We start from the raw sequence: 15,000 nt of genomic DNA on the forward strand, positions 1-15,000 counted from the left end.
GCGGAGGCTTGAAATGTCAGAGATAATGATCGGATCCTCACCTCCTTTGCCTTCTGCTTCAGACGGGCCTGTTCTGGATCTTCTTGCCGCGAGCGACTCTGGAAGAGAGAGAGATAGAGAGAGAGAGAGATAGAGAGAGGGAGAGAGAGAGAGAGGGACAGATAGAGAGCAGAAGAGAGAGAGATAGAGGGATAGAAAGGAAGGGAGAGAGAAAGAGATAGAGATGGAGAACGGAAGAGAGAGAGATAGAGAGAGATAGAGAGCGGAAGAGAGAGAGATAGAGGGATAGAAAGGGAGGGAGAGAGAGAGAGAGATAGAGATGGAGAGTGGAAGAGAGAGAGATAGAGAGAGAGAGAGAGAGAGATAGAGAGAGAGATAGAGAGAGGGAGAGAGAGAGAGGGACAGATAGAGAGCAGAAGAGAGAGAGATAGAGGGATAGAAAGGAAGGGAGAGAGAAAGAGATAGAGATGGAGAACGGAAGAGAGAGAGATAGAGAGAGATAGAGAGCGGAAGAGAGAGATAAGATAGAGAGAGAGAGAGAGAGAGATAGAGAGAGAGAGAGAGAGAGAGAGAGAGAGAGAGAGAGGTGTAGAATGAATGAGGGAGAAACAGAAAGCAGGTGAACATGTGTTGGTGAGCTGAGCTCATCTATCGCACTAAAATAGTTGCAGTGAATGAGGGCAGATCTGATTTGTCAAGGACGGAGTGTGTGTGTGTGTGTGTGTGTGAGTGTGTAGCAGTGAGTGATTCTACACCCACAGGCTGTGCCCTCCAAACACACACACACACACACACACATTCTATACGTTTCTGTTTCAAACACACACATGTACGTGCACACACACTCATATATGTGTAGTTGACAGATATATATATATACATGTGTCCTATGGTGTGACACCAAAAATATAAAAAAAAACTGTAAATAATTCATAATTTTATTTTACTTCTATTTATCATATAAATGAGCAATTAAAAAAAAAAATTGCTGTCACACCATAAGACACATGTGTGGTTTATTTGTCAACTACACATATATGCAGAAAAAATGAAGAGATCATTCCAAATGTTCATTTAATCATCAGTTCTAGATGTGTTGTGGTAAGCTGAAAATAAGTTTTTTAACGGTCTCTTAATTTCTCCACAACTGTATGTACACACACACACACACACACTGTTTTTACATCTCTGTTTAAAACACAAACATATGTTTTATAGAAACTCCTGACAACCACAGAAACACAAACACAATTTTGAACACATACAGCACACGCACACACACTTAATTACAGGCCATAAGGAGAGTCATGTGATTTTTTATACTAATGTTATTATTTTTATGATTATTTGTTTGTCTAAGCAAGTGTTTGTATAGTGTATGTTTGAGATTGTGAGTGTGTGTTGTGGGGTGAGAGAGGGTTAAACAGAGTTGTGTGTGTTTATGTCTGGAGTCTTTCTTGAATGGGCCGGTGAGTCTGCGTTCTCCTCTGACAGTCAGCAGATCGGCCGCTCATCCTCTCTGTTAATTGGTTTTAAATATATCAGGCAGTTCATGTCTCTGTGCTGAGAGTAATGCGTTCGGCCCCTGGCCCTCGCCCGCGTCCCCCCAGACTCCAGACTCCATATTTCAAATGAACCATCAGATTTATTTTAGTTGCTTTGTGTTGAAGGGGTCAAGTCACGCTGTGCTTAAAGACGCAGAGAAAGAACAGCGAGGACAAATCAATCTCGCACACATCTGATTTGCGGTTTGTTGTGCGTTTTCTTTCCTTCGTTGTTTTTCTTCACTCCCACGAAATAATCTCAACACAAATCAAAACACAAAAACATTCATTTGTTCTGTTCGTCGGTTTTTATTTATTCACCGTTGCTTTGTTTTGGCAAGCGTTTATAAAGCCGGCCACAACACGTTTATCCCATTCTTGAGATGAGAACGCACTCGATGTTTCCTTTATCGCATTTTAAGCTTCAGTGGAGTTAAAATCCCTCGCAACTGCGATACTTCAACTTGCGTAACGTCTCGCCGCAGCCCAAAGTCATGGAGGTCGGCGCGGCCATTCACACTTTGGGTATGAGCTAAACTGTGTCGTTTCGGCCGGCTCCAGGAGACATAATCGCTGGAGCTAAAGCATACTAACCCCATTAGAGCCGAGGGAGGCGAGTGAGGGGGTCTTTACGGTGGGCCATCTTCTCTGAGCTAAATGAATTAATGACGGAAACGAGCCGAACTATTTCACAGATGCGCTGCGGGCGACGGGCGCGAGGCCGAGAGGACGCCATCGTGTCTTTAACTGGAGGTTGTCTGGGGTTATCCAGGACTTCTGCTCATTTCACTGAAGACATGCCGGAAGAACGCTGTCACAAACTCATTCTCATTGTCTTTTGTGAACGAAGACTTTTTGACAAAATATTGAAATGAATTCCTGCATGTTGATTTTGGATCTGTCTGAGGAGAGGAGAGCCTTTTTAAATCAGGATACAAGCCGATGATCTCAAAATGGCTTAATATCTGCCAATAAATCTATTAGTCCACGAATCAACATATTGGTCAAGGAAACGGCGTCTTGTTTAATGAATCAATGTACTAGCCAATAAATCAGTCTATTAGTTTGTTAAAGACTCTATAAGCCAATGAATAAATTTACTGGAAATGAATCAATCTATTAGACAGTTGATCAATATATTAGTCAATGAATCAATCTATAAGAATCTAATTGCCAATTAATTATCCAATTAATCAACCATATAGAACGTATTGTCCAATGAATCAGTGTGTTAGTCCCTGAATCACTGTATTGGTCAATGAATCTGTCTATTGGCCAAAAAAGTCTATCTAGAGTCTTAGAATCTGCTGGCCAATTTTTTTCAATCTATTGGCCAATGAATCAATTTATTACCCAATGAATCCATTTTTTAGAAACTATTGGCCAATGAATAAGTGAACTGGCAAATAAATCAGTCTGTTAGCCAAAAAATCATTTATTACTCATTGTATAAATAAATTAGTCAAAGAATTGATGGCAATGAATCAATCTATTAGAATCTATTGACCAATGAATCAATTTATTACCCAAAGAATCAATATTTTAGAATCAGCCAACAAATTAATGTTTTAGCCGATGATTAATTCTATTAACCAATGAATCATCTATTAGTAAATGTATAAATAAATAAGTCAATGAAATGATTGCAGTGCATCAATCTAAAAGAATCTATTGGCCAGTGAATCCATCTAATATTCTATGAATCAGTCTATCAGCCAATGAATCATTAGTTCTCTTAATAAAGTAATAAACTCATTTATCTGTCGAATTTCAAACCGACTGAACCATTTGAATTTGAGTATATAGTCAGTAATGTGTGGTCTGTGAGACCCTGATGAGACTCAGTCTCACCTTCGCTGCCCTGAGGAGAATCTCTCTCTCTCGGTCGTCCTTCCTCTGTTTCTCCATCCGCTCCAACTGCTCGAAAAACTTCAGCTGAGCTCGAACATCAGACGCCTGTTCGTACCATTCATCCTCCTGTAGAGATAGAGGTCAGGATGCTCGTAAACACATTTAGCTTATTTATGAGTCACCTACCAGAAAACTTTCTGCAGAGGCAGGTGGGACAGAAGTTTGCGAGGACAAAGGCAAAACAACATGTTTACTTCACAATCGACCCTTGTTTTATTTACGTCGCCTGTCACTCTCACCGCTGTCTGAGGCTCTTTTCATTTTCAGACGCTGTTATCGTTCTTCTCATCCCTCTCTGCCCTTTGTTGGCTATGAAGGTAACGCGTCTTTCAGGACGCTCTTGTTTTTTGCTGATGTCGACAGACATCTCTCGCACGCCTCATTTAGGAAGCAGCCAAACACAAACCAACCAAACAAAAAGTCACAACACTTACTAAACAGAGCGGCCGCGCTGGCATATTCCTCTCCGCTAAACTACTCGCCCTGTACACAAATAAACAGATTTGAAAGCTCTCAGTCACCTGCTTTTCCTCTTTTGTGTTGCATCTCAGCTTTCCATTAATATGAAAGAAGACGTGTTTAATGCGCTGGGCTCGACTCGTGTCTGTCGGACTCCTTGGCTGTCGGTTTGAATATTAAATTGTTTACCCGTTTGTTTATTCTCTTTGTTTTTATACTCACCAACATTTCCACTTTGACATCAGTATTCAGTTACACTACAATAAGCTTGTATACGTTTGAATTATAAAAAGGAAAAGTCAATGGGGGGGTTTTCAGACACTTATGGACATATTTTAATAAAGATAGAACTACTTTTCTTTTGGAAACTTTTAGTTCTGTTGCAGCGCTGCAAAAAATTACTCTCTTACTTAGTATTTTTGTGTTGTTTTCCAGTAAAAATGTCAAAAAAAATTCAACTAAGATGCTTTTTCTTTATGGACAAACTGACCTTAAGAAAATAAGTCTTGTTTTTAGTAAAAAAAAAAGAAATTTCAGTGAATTTGTGCGTAAAACAAGCAAAAAAATCTGCCAATGGGGTAAGAAAAATTATCTTGAATTGAAATAAATTCTTACCCCATTGGCAGATTTTTTTGCTTGTTTTAAGCACAAATTCACTGAAATTTCATATTTTTTTACTAAAAACAAGCCTAATTTTCTTAGGTCATTTTGCAGGAAGGCCACATTAAATCTAAAAAACGTATTTAAATGCCTCGTACAAGTATGATTTTTTATTGTCTGAGACCCAAAATTTAAATGGTAAGAAATTATATATACAATATTATAAATATATATTGTTGCTATTCAAAATGATTATTAAACAAAAATGAAAACAAACACAAACTACTTAATTGCTAATTGTGTGAAAATATTTATATTACTTTTAAAAAATCTACTGTCCTTCTTTGTAAATAATGAATTTTTATCAAACATTCAAAATATGAAAAGTCCACAACAAAGATAAACATTTAAACAAATAAATCTGTTAAATAACAAACATTACATTTGTAAATAAACAGTCGAGGTTAATTAAGTTTCACTGTATTCTCGTGTTAACATTCACCACCTTATTACTCAGTGTTCCCAGTATAACCAGTATGTTATTCTCCAAAAATGTAATGTTTTGAGAATTTAAAAGCGTTGAATGTGCTCATGAATGATTTTCATGGTAATGATGTTTGATTTGTTTGTGGGGCGGGCAGACGAACGAAACAATGTGTGTTTGTGGCTGTCAGACGACGTTAACATTGTTTGTAGGAAAAATCCTACACAAGTTTATTTATTCATATGCACATACACACATGAAGGCGTTTCTCTCTCTCGTACCTTACACAAGTCCATTCTGTGCTGGGCGATGGATGAAACTTTCTCCAGAACCGTTCGCAATCTGGACTGGGTAGCGTGAGAGATGAAGTTCACCGCCTCCAGCGCCACTTCTGTCACTCCAAACCTCTTCGCTGAAACAAGAAAGACGCAAACGCAGATGTTACAAAAAATATCAATAATCAAACAACCACATCACCGCACAGATGTTTGGAAGAATCTTCAGCAAGAAAAAATTGATCTGTCCTATCTTATAAATCTTTGACAAAAAAGTACAATATGTGTTGAGAAAAGCAAAGAGTTGTTTTGATGAGCTGACATGACCTGAATTTAAAACACAAGTATGATGGGACGTTATTTCGTCCACCGCCAAATCCGACGTTTCAGAAAAATGAGTCTAGATCAGTCTTCGTGGTTTGGAAAGACAGCAAAGAGAATTCGCTAATGGATTTTTTAAAGCTCAGGAGACGCAAGAAATCTCAGATATGTTTCTTTTACATTTCCCCATCTCCAAACATATTTCTTTAAATATGGAAGAAATGTTACTCAGAGTAATAAAATTGACGAAACATAAAATCATAATAGATAGCTGACGAATTAACAAACAAAATAAAGCTCAAAAAAAAATGTGGATAGCAAAGCTCAGATTTTCTGGGCTTGAGAGATCGTGATGAGAACAGTTTGAGGTCATTTTGATTTTGGTATTTTGTTAAATCACAAAGCACAGATTGAGACATTGTTGAGATGTTTTCTGAAGCTCTAGATGAGACACAGAGGAGGTCTTTATCTTAAGAGAAACTCCAGCAACTCCACTTTAATCATCGTAGTTCTGTCGAGGAGAGACATGTGAGATATTAAAGGATTTACTTTGAGAAAAAGGAAAAGAAATGGAAAAACATGGAATTAGAAAGTCTCTTTTACACGAGTAACGGGGTTGAAAACTTTCACTTTAATTAGTGCCGGAGTTTCAGACCTTCAGCGGGCTTGAGTCTATAACATCCCCGTCCTTAATTCCCTATTAACATAAATTCTCTTTCTGCTGTTATTTTAAGAAAATCACACCAATTATTTAAATCAGCCGCTAAACGCGCCGAGAGTTTCTTTAATGACTTCCAACCAGAAGTAGAAAGGAAAAATAAATGCAGTCTTAAAGATGTTAGGAAAAAGCCCAGAGTTTCTAAAAGTCACGGCTCTCGAAAACACAGCAAACATTCAGCCTTTCTGTTCAACATATCCATAGAAAAATAAAGTAAAATAAGGCGTTTTAAAACCAGACACTTCCAGTGGTAATATCTGTGAAAGTCTCAAAAACAACCTTTCAACAATCTGACATCTCAAAATGTTTTTTTTAAATAACAAATACACATTTTTGTAGTTCTAGAACTTTTTCTTAGGTGGATTTCTATATAAATCTGGACATTCAATGTGTGTGTGTGTGTCCACGTGCGCGTGTGTTATTCTCTCACATTGAGTTGAGCTGGCAGCTTTTATACCTCCTTTGGTTTTCTGTCACCTAAGAGTTCTCCAGTAGCTCATCATGAACAGGACACAATACCGCCGCTCTGTCCCGGCCAGCAGGGGGCGCTCGGACCCCCCACACACTTATCTGCCCTTGAGAAGGTCTGCATGTTTCTGACCCGCTCCCGGCGACATCCAAACAACCACACTGAGGTGTCTTACAACTGTTGATATCTCCGGCGTCTTATACTTACATCCAATCTGAAGCCACCCAAGTGTTGCATTTAGTTCTAACTAGTTTGTTAGAACTTTTAAAACGTTTAAAACAACCAATGACAGCTCGTCGGCTGAAAATCATACACAAAATGTCCAAAAACTAGAAAACTTCTAATACAATGTATTTCTGTCACCATTGTTGGTTTTGTTTGTTTATTCAACCATTATTGGACTGAACTACTTCATCATGTTATGACCACTTCAACAATATGAACGCTATTTGTATTTACACTTCAATTCACACGGCACAGAAGAGCACAGATATGGTAAAGAGCAAATTCATAAAAACACAACAATGAAAAGTCGACAAACTACTCAACATCACTCTCAGGGTCTGTTGGTCATATTTGTGTGTTTGTTGGTGTGAGGGCGCACCTGTCTCTAGTATCCGTCGATGTAACAGACCTGGAGGTAAGAAGGCCTCGTCTTTACAGGAGCGGATCTGTGTGCCCACCAGATCAGAGTTTGTGGCGAGAATACGAGCGCTCTCTTCATTCAGGTTAACTCCAGCCATAGACGCCACATCATTGATATCATCGTCATCCCTGCGTCACAACACATCACACAACCACATATCAGTTTCATCTTAAAGCACATTTTATTACAGACCTGGACTTGATACAATGTGTCAGTTTGACACATTGTTGACATTTGTGACCAGTGTTGGGGAAGTTAATCTGGAAAAAGTAATTAATTAAAAGTTACTGATGACATATTCAATAGTGTAGTTAGATTACTGTACAAATGACTCTCTTCGATAAGAATTTAATTACTTTTTATGAATTACTTTCTATATCCTACATAAACCTTTGTTCAGTGATTCAAGGATAGACATGAAACAGCTTTAATTCATTTAAATAAATAATATAAAACTACATAAAGTAGTGTTATTAACTGACCAAAGTATTACAAATGTGAGAATTATATATTAAAGCAAAGATTTTAATGTTTTAAGGTGCAAAAATTTTGTACTCAATATGCGATGGCCTTTAGACTTTGATGTCAATTCCACTATTTTACACACATATTACACACAGTTTTTAGTTTAATTACATTAGAAGTAACTGTAATTAAATTACAGAAAAAATATAATATACGTAATCCTTTTCTTTAATTTTTCAAGGGAAAAGTAATTAAACTAAAGTAACTAATTCTTTAGTAACTAGTTACACTAAACGCTGTTCGTGACATGTGATTAGGAGAAATACGTAGTTATTAAAGAGATCTCGACTGTGAATTCACTTTATTTTGGGCTTATGTGTGGCAACAAAGCAATTGTTAATGTTCAGATTTTGCATAGGTGTGACATCACATCATTGCGAGTGGCAGCATTTTCCTCCAATCGCGATTCTCTGTTCCGTCACCATGGCAACAGTGTCCTAATTACGGCACATTAGCAGGGGAGCAGCGCAGAGTTTCTCGCCCGCGGCCCTGCTGAAAACTTCATGGCTGCGGTCACCGAGGTCAAAGGTCACTATCTCCACTCTCATTTACGTCCATGTCTGTACCTGCCTTTCTGACACTGACCCTCGGTGCCCACGTGTATGCGTGCGGCCACGTCACGCCCCCCTGCCAGCACCGCAGCGGTCGCATGCCTCTCGCAGGCCGGGCAGGGTGGAGATGAGTCCTGACACCGCGGCGGGAGCTGACAAAGACCATTAACTGTACGGAACACGTTAGCCTAACAAACAGATTTTTACATTGACAATCAGCTTTCCGTCACAATCAGACAGCTTAGAAAAACAACGACACATCTCTACTCATCAAAGCCTAGGGTGAGCTAAACTAACGCTTGGCAAACACCATAAAAAAAGTTTATCTTTCAATAGAGAAGTCTTACCACGGTAAATATTATAAAAGAGATCTTTCACTTAGCGTGTTTCATCTGATGGGCCATGTGCTTTGATGAGGATGGGTCATGGTCACATAACTCGCCCCGGGGTGGAAGGTTGTCAGTAACAAGTAAACCTGACAGTTTAATTAGCCGCGCTGCTAAAGATTTATCGGTTTATCAATCAGCGCCTGCGGGGAACGGCCGGGGGGGTGAACTCTGTGACCCCGTGACACACAAAACACATGAGCTCTCATACAAACCCTATTGAGCTGCCTTACTCCATACAGTCTACATAGTCAGATACCTTCTGAGGTGACGTCGTGATGATGTTTTCTGTAAAGCGACCGATGAATGTTGGGAAAAGTGAATCTTTTAGGAGGAACATTAAAAGTGGGCGAGTCGCGTGTTTTCAGAATTTCCCTTAAAACATAAATACAAAATCTTTATTAACATTCTTATAGATATTCACCCAATTTTTCCAGGAAACTGTGTTAGGATCTGTCTGAACTGATTCAAGATTTTTGCATCTCAGCACTAAACAGAGGACTTGTATCTCTAAAGTTTCAGATGCTTTAACATGCAAAGTGAAAATAGGTTTCACAGACGATAAAAAGACATTTGACAGAATGCTTTATTCTTGTTCTTCTTTGACATCAATTTTAGCGCTTCTATTTTTTTATGGATTATGCGTTATTGTGCGTAAACTTTAATTCATTTGTCATTTATGTTTTGGAACAACACACACAGATTAAACATGCACTGGAAGACGTATAACGGTATGTATGACCATCTGATGCATCAACCAAAGGGAACAAGGTTTAGAAACCGAGCTGTTTCACATCAGATTCATTCTCACTAACGTGCCGTGCAGACGTGACTGTTTGGAGACAAAAGAAAACATGCGGGCAGTAATGAGATGAGAGCCAGCGGTCGGCCCTCGCTGAGAGAGACTGGCCCGCAGACATGAGGAGGAGACCGGTGAGACGCTGCCCCCGTGTGTCGGCGCAGGAGATTACACCCTCATACCTGAATGAGCCTCCCCCCGGGTCATTCGGCTTGTTCTTCTGGTTTCCTGAGAGCTGGATGGTGATGCCCGCCGGACCTTTGCCCGTTTGGATGGCTGACGGCTTCCCTAAGAAAAGACAGAAAAATATTTTCATGATATGATTTGCCTTTTGTCCATCACAGCAGTGGCTCTTACGAGGATGAATCCCATCTTACACTGAACAAAAAAAATATGAATAAAGGAACAAAATCACTTATTCTTGCAATACAACATTTTGATTTTATTCTTCATTTTGTAATGTGACATTTTTCTCAATATGAAATAGTGATTTATTTTACTCTCATCAGCTTAATACAGTTTTTCTGTATTTGATGTAAATCTAAATTATTTTAATCTTAAATGCAGTTCATCAAAATACCTTTGTGGTGTAAGTTTCGAAGATGTAAAAGTTAAATAAAATGTGAATTTTCTTTTGCATTGCAGTAATAAGAATGAGATTGTGTCCTTGTGTAAAATAACACCACACGGGTCTGAACTCAATTTTTGATCATAGTTCCTGCATTTGTTTCTGGGGGGAAATGTGGGCTCGTTCTTGACTGGTGTTGTGAGATTTACCCAAAGGTACAAGAGGGTGAGATGTGGGTCTTACTGGGTCTCTGTTTTACATCTCTCTCATTCTCCGTGTTTTCTCTCTGTCTTTCTCTTTCGCCTATACACTCAAAAGCGTGTCCACAGACACACGCACACGACTGGCAGGGTAGATTTGAACCTGATTTTAACAGGCATGTTTCATGCCCACGGCTACAGTAGACGCTATTTTTAGAAACCTTCCCCCTGAAAATCCAATTTAAAGGCTAAAACGCGACAGAGATCAAACTGTGTTGGGCAAGAAAACAGAAAGACATCAAATCTACATGCACACACCTGAACCTGAACGCACACTTGGGTTTCACTTGACCAGCACAATTCAATATTTTGGGATGAAAATGGAAAATTTTGTGGTCATGTGCTTTGCTGTTTAGAGGTCCAAACATGATGGTAAGCGCTGACGGTCTTATCATGTCTGGAGAGGCATCTGTCTGGTGTCTGTCAGAAATGTCTCACCTGTCGCTCGCACCGTATGCGTGACCACCACAGGCATTCTTATCTGAGCTCCAGGACCCGCTGCTCTCCTAATGCCCTACAAAGACACAAAAATACATTTTATTTTGATATTTGGTCAGTTTCAATGATAAGTTTAGTGTCTTGTGCCATGAAACCTCAAGCCGACAACATAAAGACTTTTGATTTCAGTAAATCACTCAAGATAAATGTCATGTCACATAATGAATATCCATAATCAAATCTGTGAAGTTTTATAAACCTTCCTTTTTTCAGCAGCTTCGGCTGGAAGAATATTTACTGTTTAACACATGAACATGTTTCCCGTAATTTGTTAAATAAATGTCTGTGTTATCCACATTTAAACAGCAACCATTAAGTTTAATGTCAAAATATTCAATAAGGCTCTAGATTACAAGTCAGGATATTAAAAAAATATATTTTAAAACTAAGGGTAACTATTTTAATATAATGTGGTGTGCATGATCTTCAATATGCTATACAATAATCATGTCGCGACAACATACATTTTGTAATCACAATGTACACATTAATAAGCTAGTGTGAATATGAATTAAGTACGGGATTCTTTATTTTGTTATTATAGCAAACATGAAATAAGCAGAAATAATGTGTTCAGTTTTTGCGCAAGGAATACTACAAGAATGTAGCACGCAGACTGTAAATTTAACGTTTGACTTTGGGTCTGACTTTAGGATTGTTGATCACAAATAGTTGATTTATTTAGGAGTTATTATGAGCAATTTTGATGAGTTGTAATGTGCAAAATGTTGAACATTTGAGACTTTAATCAAGTAGTTCAAGAGGGGTTTGATATTTATGTTTATACGCTGCAAAAATGACTTTCTTAATTAGCATCTTTGTCTTACAATCCATTACAAATGTCCAAAAATTTAGCTTGATGAGCAAAATGACCTTAAAAGTCCTGTTTTTAGAAGAAAAAAAAAAAATCAGTAATTTTTTGTTTAAAACAGGCCAATGGGTTAAGAAATATAATCTTTAATTTAGAGAATAAAAAAGATCAACCTTAATTCAAGATTATTTTTTTACCCCATTGGCGTGTTTTTAACAAGAAATCACTGAAATTTCATATTATTTTCTTAGGTCATTTTGCTCATCCTGAAAATGCATCTTGATTCAAGAATTTTTTGACATTTGTACTGGAAAACAAGACAAAATGACTAAGAAACACATTTTTTGCAGTGTATGGCCTGCAGTTCCCGAATAAATAAATATATTTTCCTAATCTCTTAACCCTTTATTCTCCAAACTTTGCATGTTGTTCCCCTTTACTTACAGATATGTACTGTAGAGGTCCATTATTGTTTGTTACGCTGTAAATTCTGTTTAATCATGGGGTAATCTAAAGCATTACTATCTGGAGAAACTGAAATGATTTCATCATGTGTTCTAATAGAGATGAATGTAAAGTGTGGCACACAATAGCCAACAGGTTGAATTTTTATCAGCACAACGGAAAGAAAACAGGAAAACAAGAAAGTGACAAAAGAGGCCAGAAAACAGGCAAACACTAATAGAGACGCTTGTGTCCGCCTGTGGCCTTCAGGGCTGCCAGAGGCCCATCCCATCCATCCAGACCACTTCTACCTCCACCTGCATATTTCTCTGGCTTGTTTTCTTTGCATCCAAACATAGTGGGCCTCATTCATGAAACATTCGTAAATATAAGAGTCAATTCAGAGTAATTTGCGTGTAAAACCTTCCCGACAACTTTCCTCCGGATTCACAAATGCTTCATTAACGTCAGATTTCGCAGTAAAATGTGTATATGTTAATGAATTCCAATCATTCGTAAATACACGCTCATTCACAATTCTCATAATACCCGCCTATGAATTACAGCTGCGCACGTATACGAACATTTTCATGAATCTTTACGAATGATTTACACAATAAATCGTGCTGCTCGTGTTTCATAAATGAGGCCCAATGTGTGTATATTACAGACACAAACTAATCCGTTTTATCACCACATCATTCAAGTAATTACACTTAAGATTGGGTCTTTTCAGTCTTTTTATAATATTTAACTACTATCCATATTTTCCATATTTGTAAAAAAAAAGTCTAATGATGGGATGGTTTGAATAGATGTAATATATGGAGCTCATACTGGTGACTGTAGACCGGTGCTGTTGGGTTGTTGTGGACGGACACCGACGACCGTCTGGACGGGAGACACGCCGGTTTTGTTCACCTGTATCGGAGACTGCTGATTGCTCAGAAGAGACAGACGCAGCGCGGGCAGACTTTTCTACAAACACACACAAATAAACACACAAACAATGTTATAAAAAAAACTTTACAAGTAGAATTATTATGAAAGCATCGGTATTCCTCATAGATTTAATGATTCAAACAATTTCCTAACAATCAGAAAGACTTATACTGTAAGTGAGCACATGATTTCAAATGATTTTATTAATAGATACATTTACATAGATGGCATATTTGACCGCTCCAGACACTTGAGGTGCGTCCCAAAACAAGCACTTATGCACTATTCTATGCCATTTTGTAGTATAAATAGTTTGCGTTTTGTAGTGCGTTCACATCCGCGCTTGTCTGGGAAACCGTACACACTTACGGTTAGTATGAAACAGATTAGTATTTCATTTGGGACGACACTACCCTTCCTAAATTCATACACTAGATGGTTGAGTACATAGTTCAAGTGCATAGTGTACCGTGTGTCACTTTGGACACAATTATGCAAATGTCCGCCATCTTGGGACAGTCAACATTACAGTTGCCTTCATCCCTCGCAGTAAAAATCGATTCGTTTTCCAAGATGACACAACATTGCAGTTGTTGGAAAACCCCAGAGATCAAAATTTCTAAAGCAACTCGAAAACATTTCACAGGTAAGAATGTGGTGCTTTGTGTTTTTTATATGCTTAAAGTTGTTAAAACTATGTTCACTCTCTAATCTTGTGTTTGCTAATGCTTTTCTTAGATTGTGTTAGTTTAGTTCAGACAAGGCTTAAAGTCCCTGTCAACCAGAAGTTGCGATTGTTTCTAATTGTGTATTTTGACGCATTTTCGAGTGAAATAGAATTTCGAGTGAAAAAATAGTTTAGCTTTTGTTGAGTGAAAAGTCGCTTTCGTCTTTCTCTGCGATTTGATTGGATGTATAAAACCAGCAGTCGCATTTTGAAATGGAACGGGCAGCAGACTGACGGTTAAAGGGGAGGAGCTAATAGATGCTCCGCCCAAGCCGTATAACATACTGTATGTTGATTAAGATGGATAGTCATTACAGGAAGTGCATTTTCAGATTTTAACCAAAGGTTATGAGGGCACACGAATTTAAAAAAAGAGAATGACCCACATAGATCAACTATTTACAATCAATGCTAAAAATTTAATGTAATTTTATTTATTTTTTTCACTAAAATGAATGTTGGAGTTGTCGTAACCGAAAAAATTTGTTTTGTCTCAAGATGCACACCAGTCAAGATTTTTTCTAAAGCATTTTTATAAAAGTGACATAAACATCCTAATTTAACTAAGGCAAAGTCCTGGTTTAAGCTAAACCGTGTCTGTGAAACCGGGCCACAATGTTTGTGTCTTGACAACAGCATATTTATTATTAATTCATTATTTACACATGAATCAGGAATAAAACAGCAGGTAAATGTGTCTCTATATGAATCCGGTGGATGTAAAGGCTGACAGATAAATGAGACTCAACTAAGAAATCAGCCGAAAAGCAACATGGCAACTTTAAACGCTCTCAGATCTGCATTCCAGCTTTATTGTGAAATGTAAAGAACGCTATATGTAAACGGTCATTCTCCTCCTCATCAAAGATCATCAGTCTCAGTAATGAAAGACATTTCTCTGATAATCCAGAGCCCTGATGTCGAAGTCTATTTCTGGAGGATCTGGAGTTAACCTCACACGACTGCATTAGCGTGTCAGCCTGCAGAACGTGAGGTGTGTTCTGTGTGAACACGTGTCAGGAGACGTGTGTGTTGATGTACCTTCAGGAATGGGACCAGGTA

General features: G+C 38.2%; 1 protein-coding gene across 6 annotated transcripts in view; it reads right to left on the bottom strand.

Annotated features, from left to right (window-relative positions):
* LOC130435346 (transcription initiation factor TFIID subunit 4-like) overlaps positions 1 to 15,000 on the bottom strand; it is a 76,779-nt gene that overhangs the window by 51,354 nt on the left and 10,425 nt on the right. For all 6 annotated transcript variants that reach the window (XR_008908806.1, XR_008908807.1, XR_008908808.1 and 3 more), the window contains 8 exons: positions 14,980 to 15,000; positions 13,107 to 13,247; positions 10,955 to 11,030; positions 9,871 to 9,976; positions 7,386 to 7,555; positions 5,280 to 5,410; positions 3,396 to 3,521; positions 42 to 98 (listed from right to left, as the gene is read on the bottom strand). The exon at positions 14,980 to 15,000 is cut by the window's right edge and continues 69 nt beyond it. Coding sequence is in view for 3 of the 6 variants with exons in the window: in XM_056765908.1 (XP_056621886.1) it covers positions 42 to 98; positions 3,396 to 3,521; positions 5,280 to 5,410; positions 7,386 to 7,555; positions 9,871 to 9,976; positions 10,955 to 11,030; positions 13,107 to 13,247; positions 14,980 to 15,000 (828 nt within the window). In the remaining 3 variants the exon portion in view is untranslated. The remainder of the gene's footprint in view (positions 1 to 41; positions 99 to 3,395; positions 3,522 to 5,279; positions 5,411 to 7,385; positions 7,556 to 9,870; positions 9,977 to 10,954; positions 11,031 to 13,106; positions 13,248 to 14,979) is intronic.

Source organism: Triplophysa dalaica, chromosome 14 (genome assembly GCF_015846415.1).
Source record: "Triplophysa dalaica isolate WHDGS20190420 chromosome 14, ASM1584641v1, whole genome shotgun sequence".
Classification (NCBI taxonomy): domain Eukaryota; kingdom Metazoa; phylum Chordata; class Actinopteri; order Cypriniformes; family Nemacheilidae; genus Triplophysa; species Triplophysa dalaica.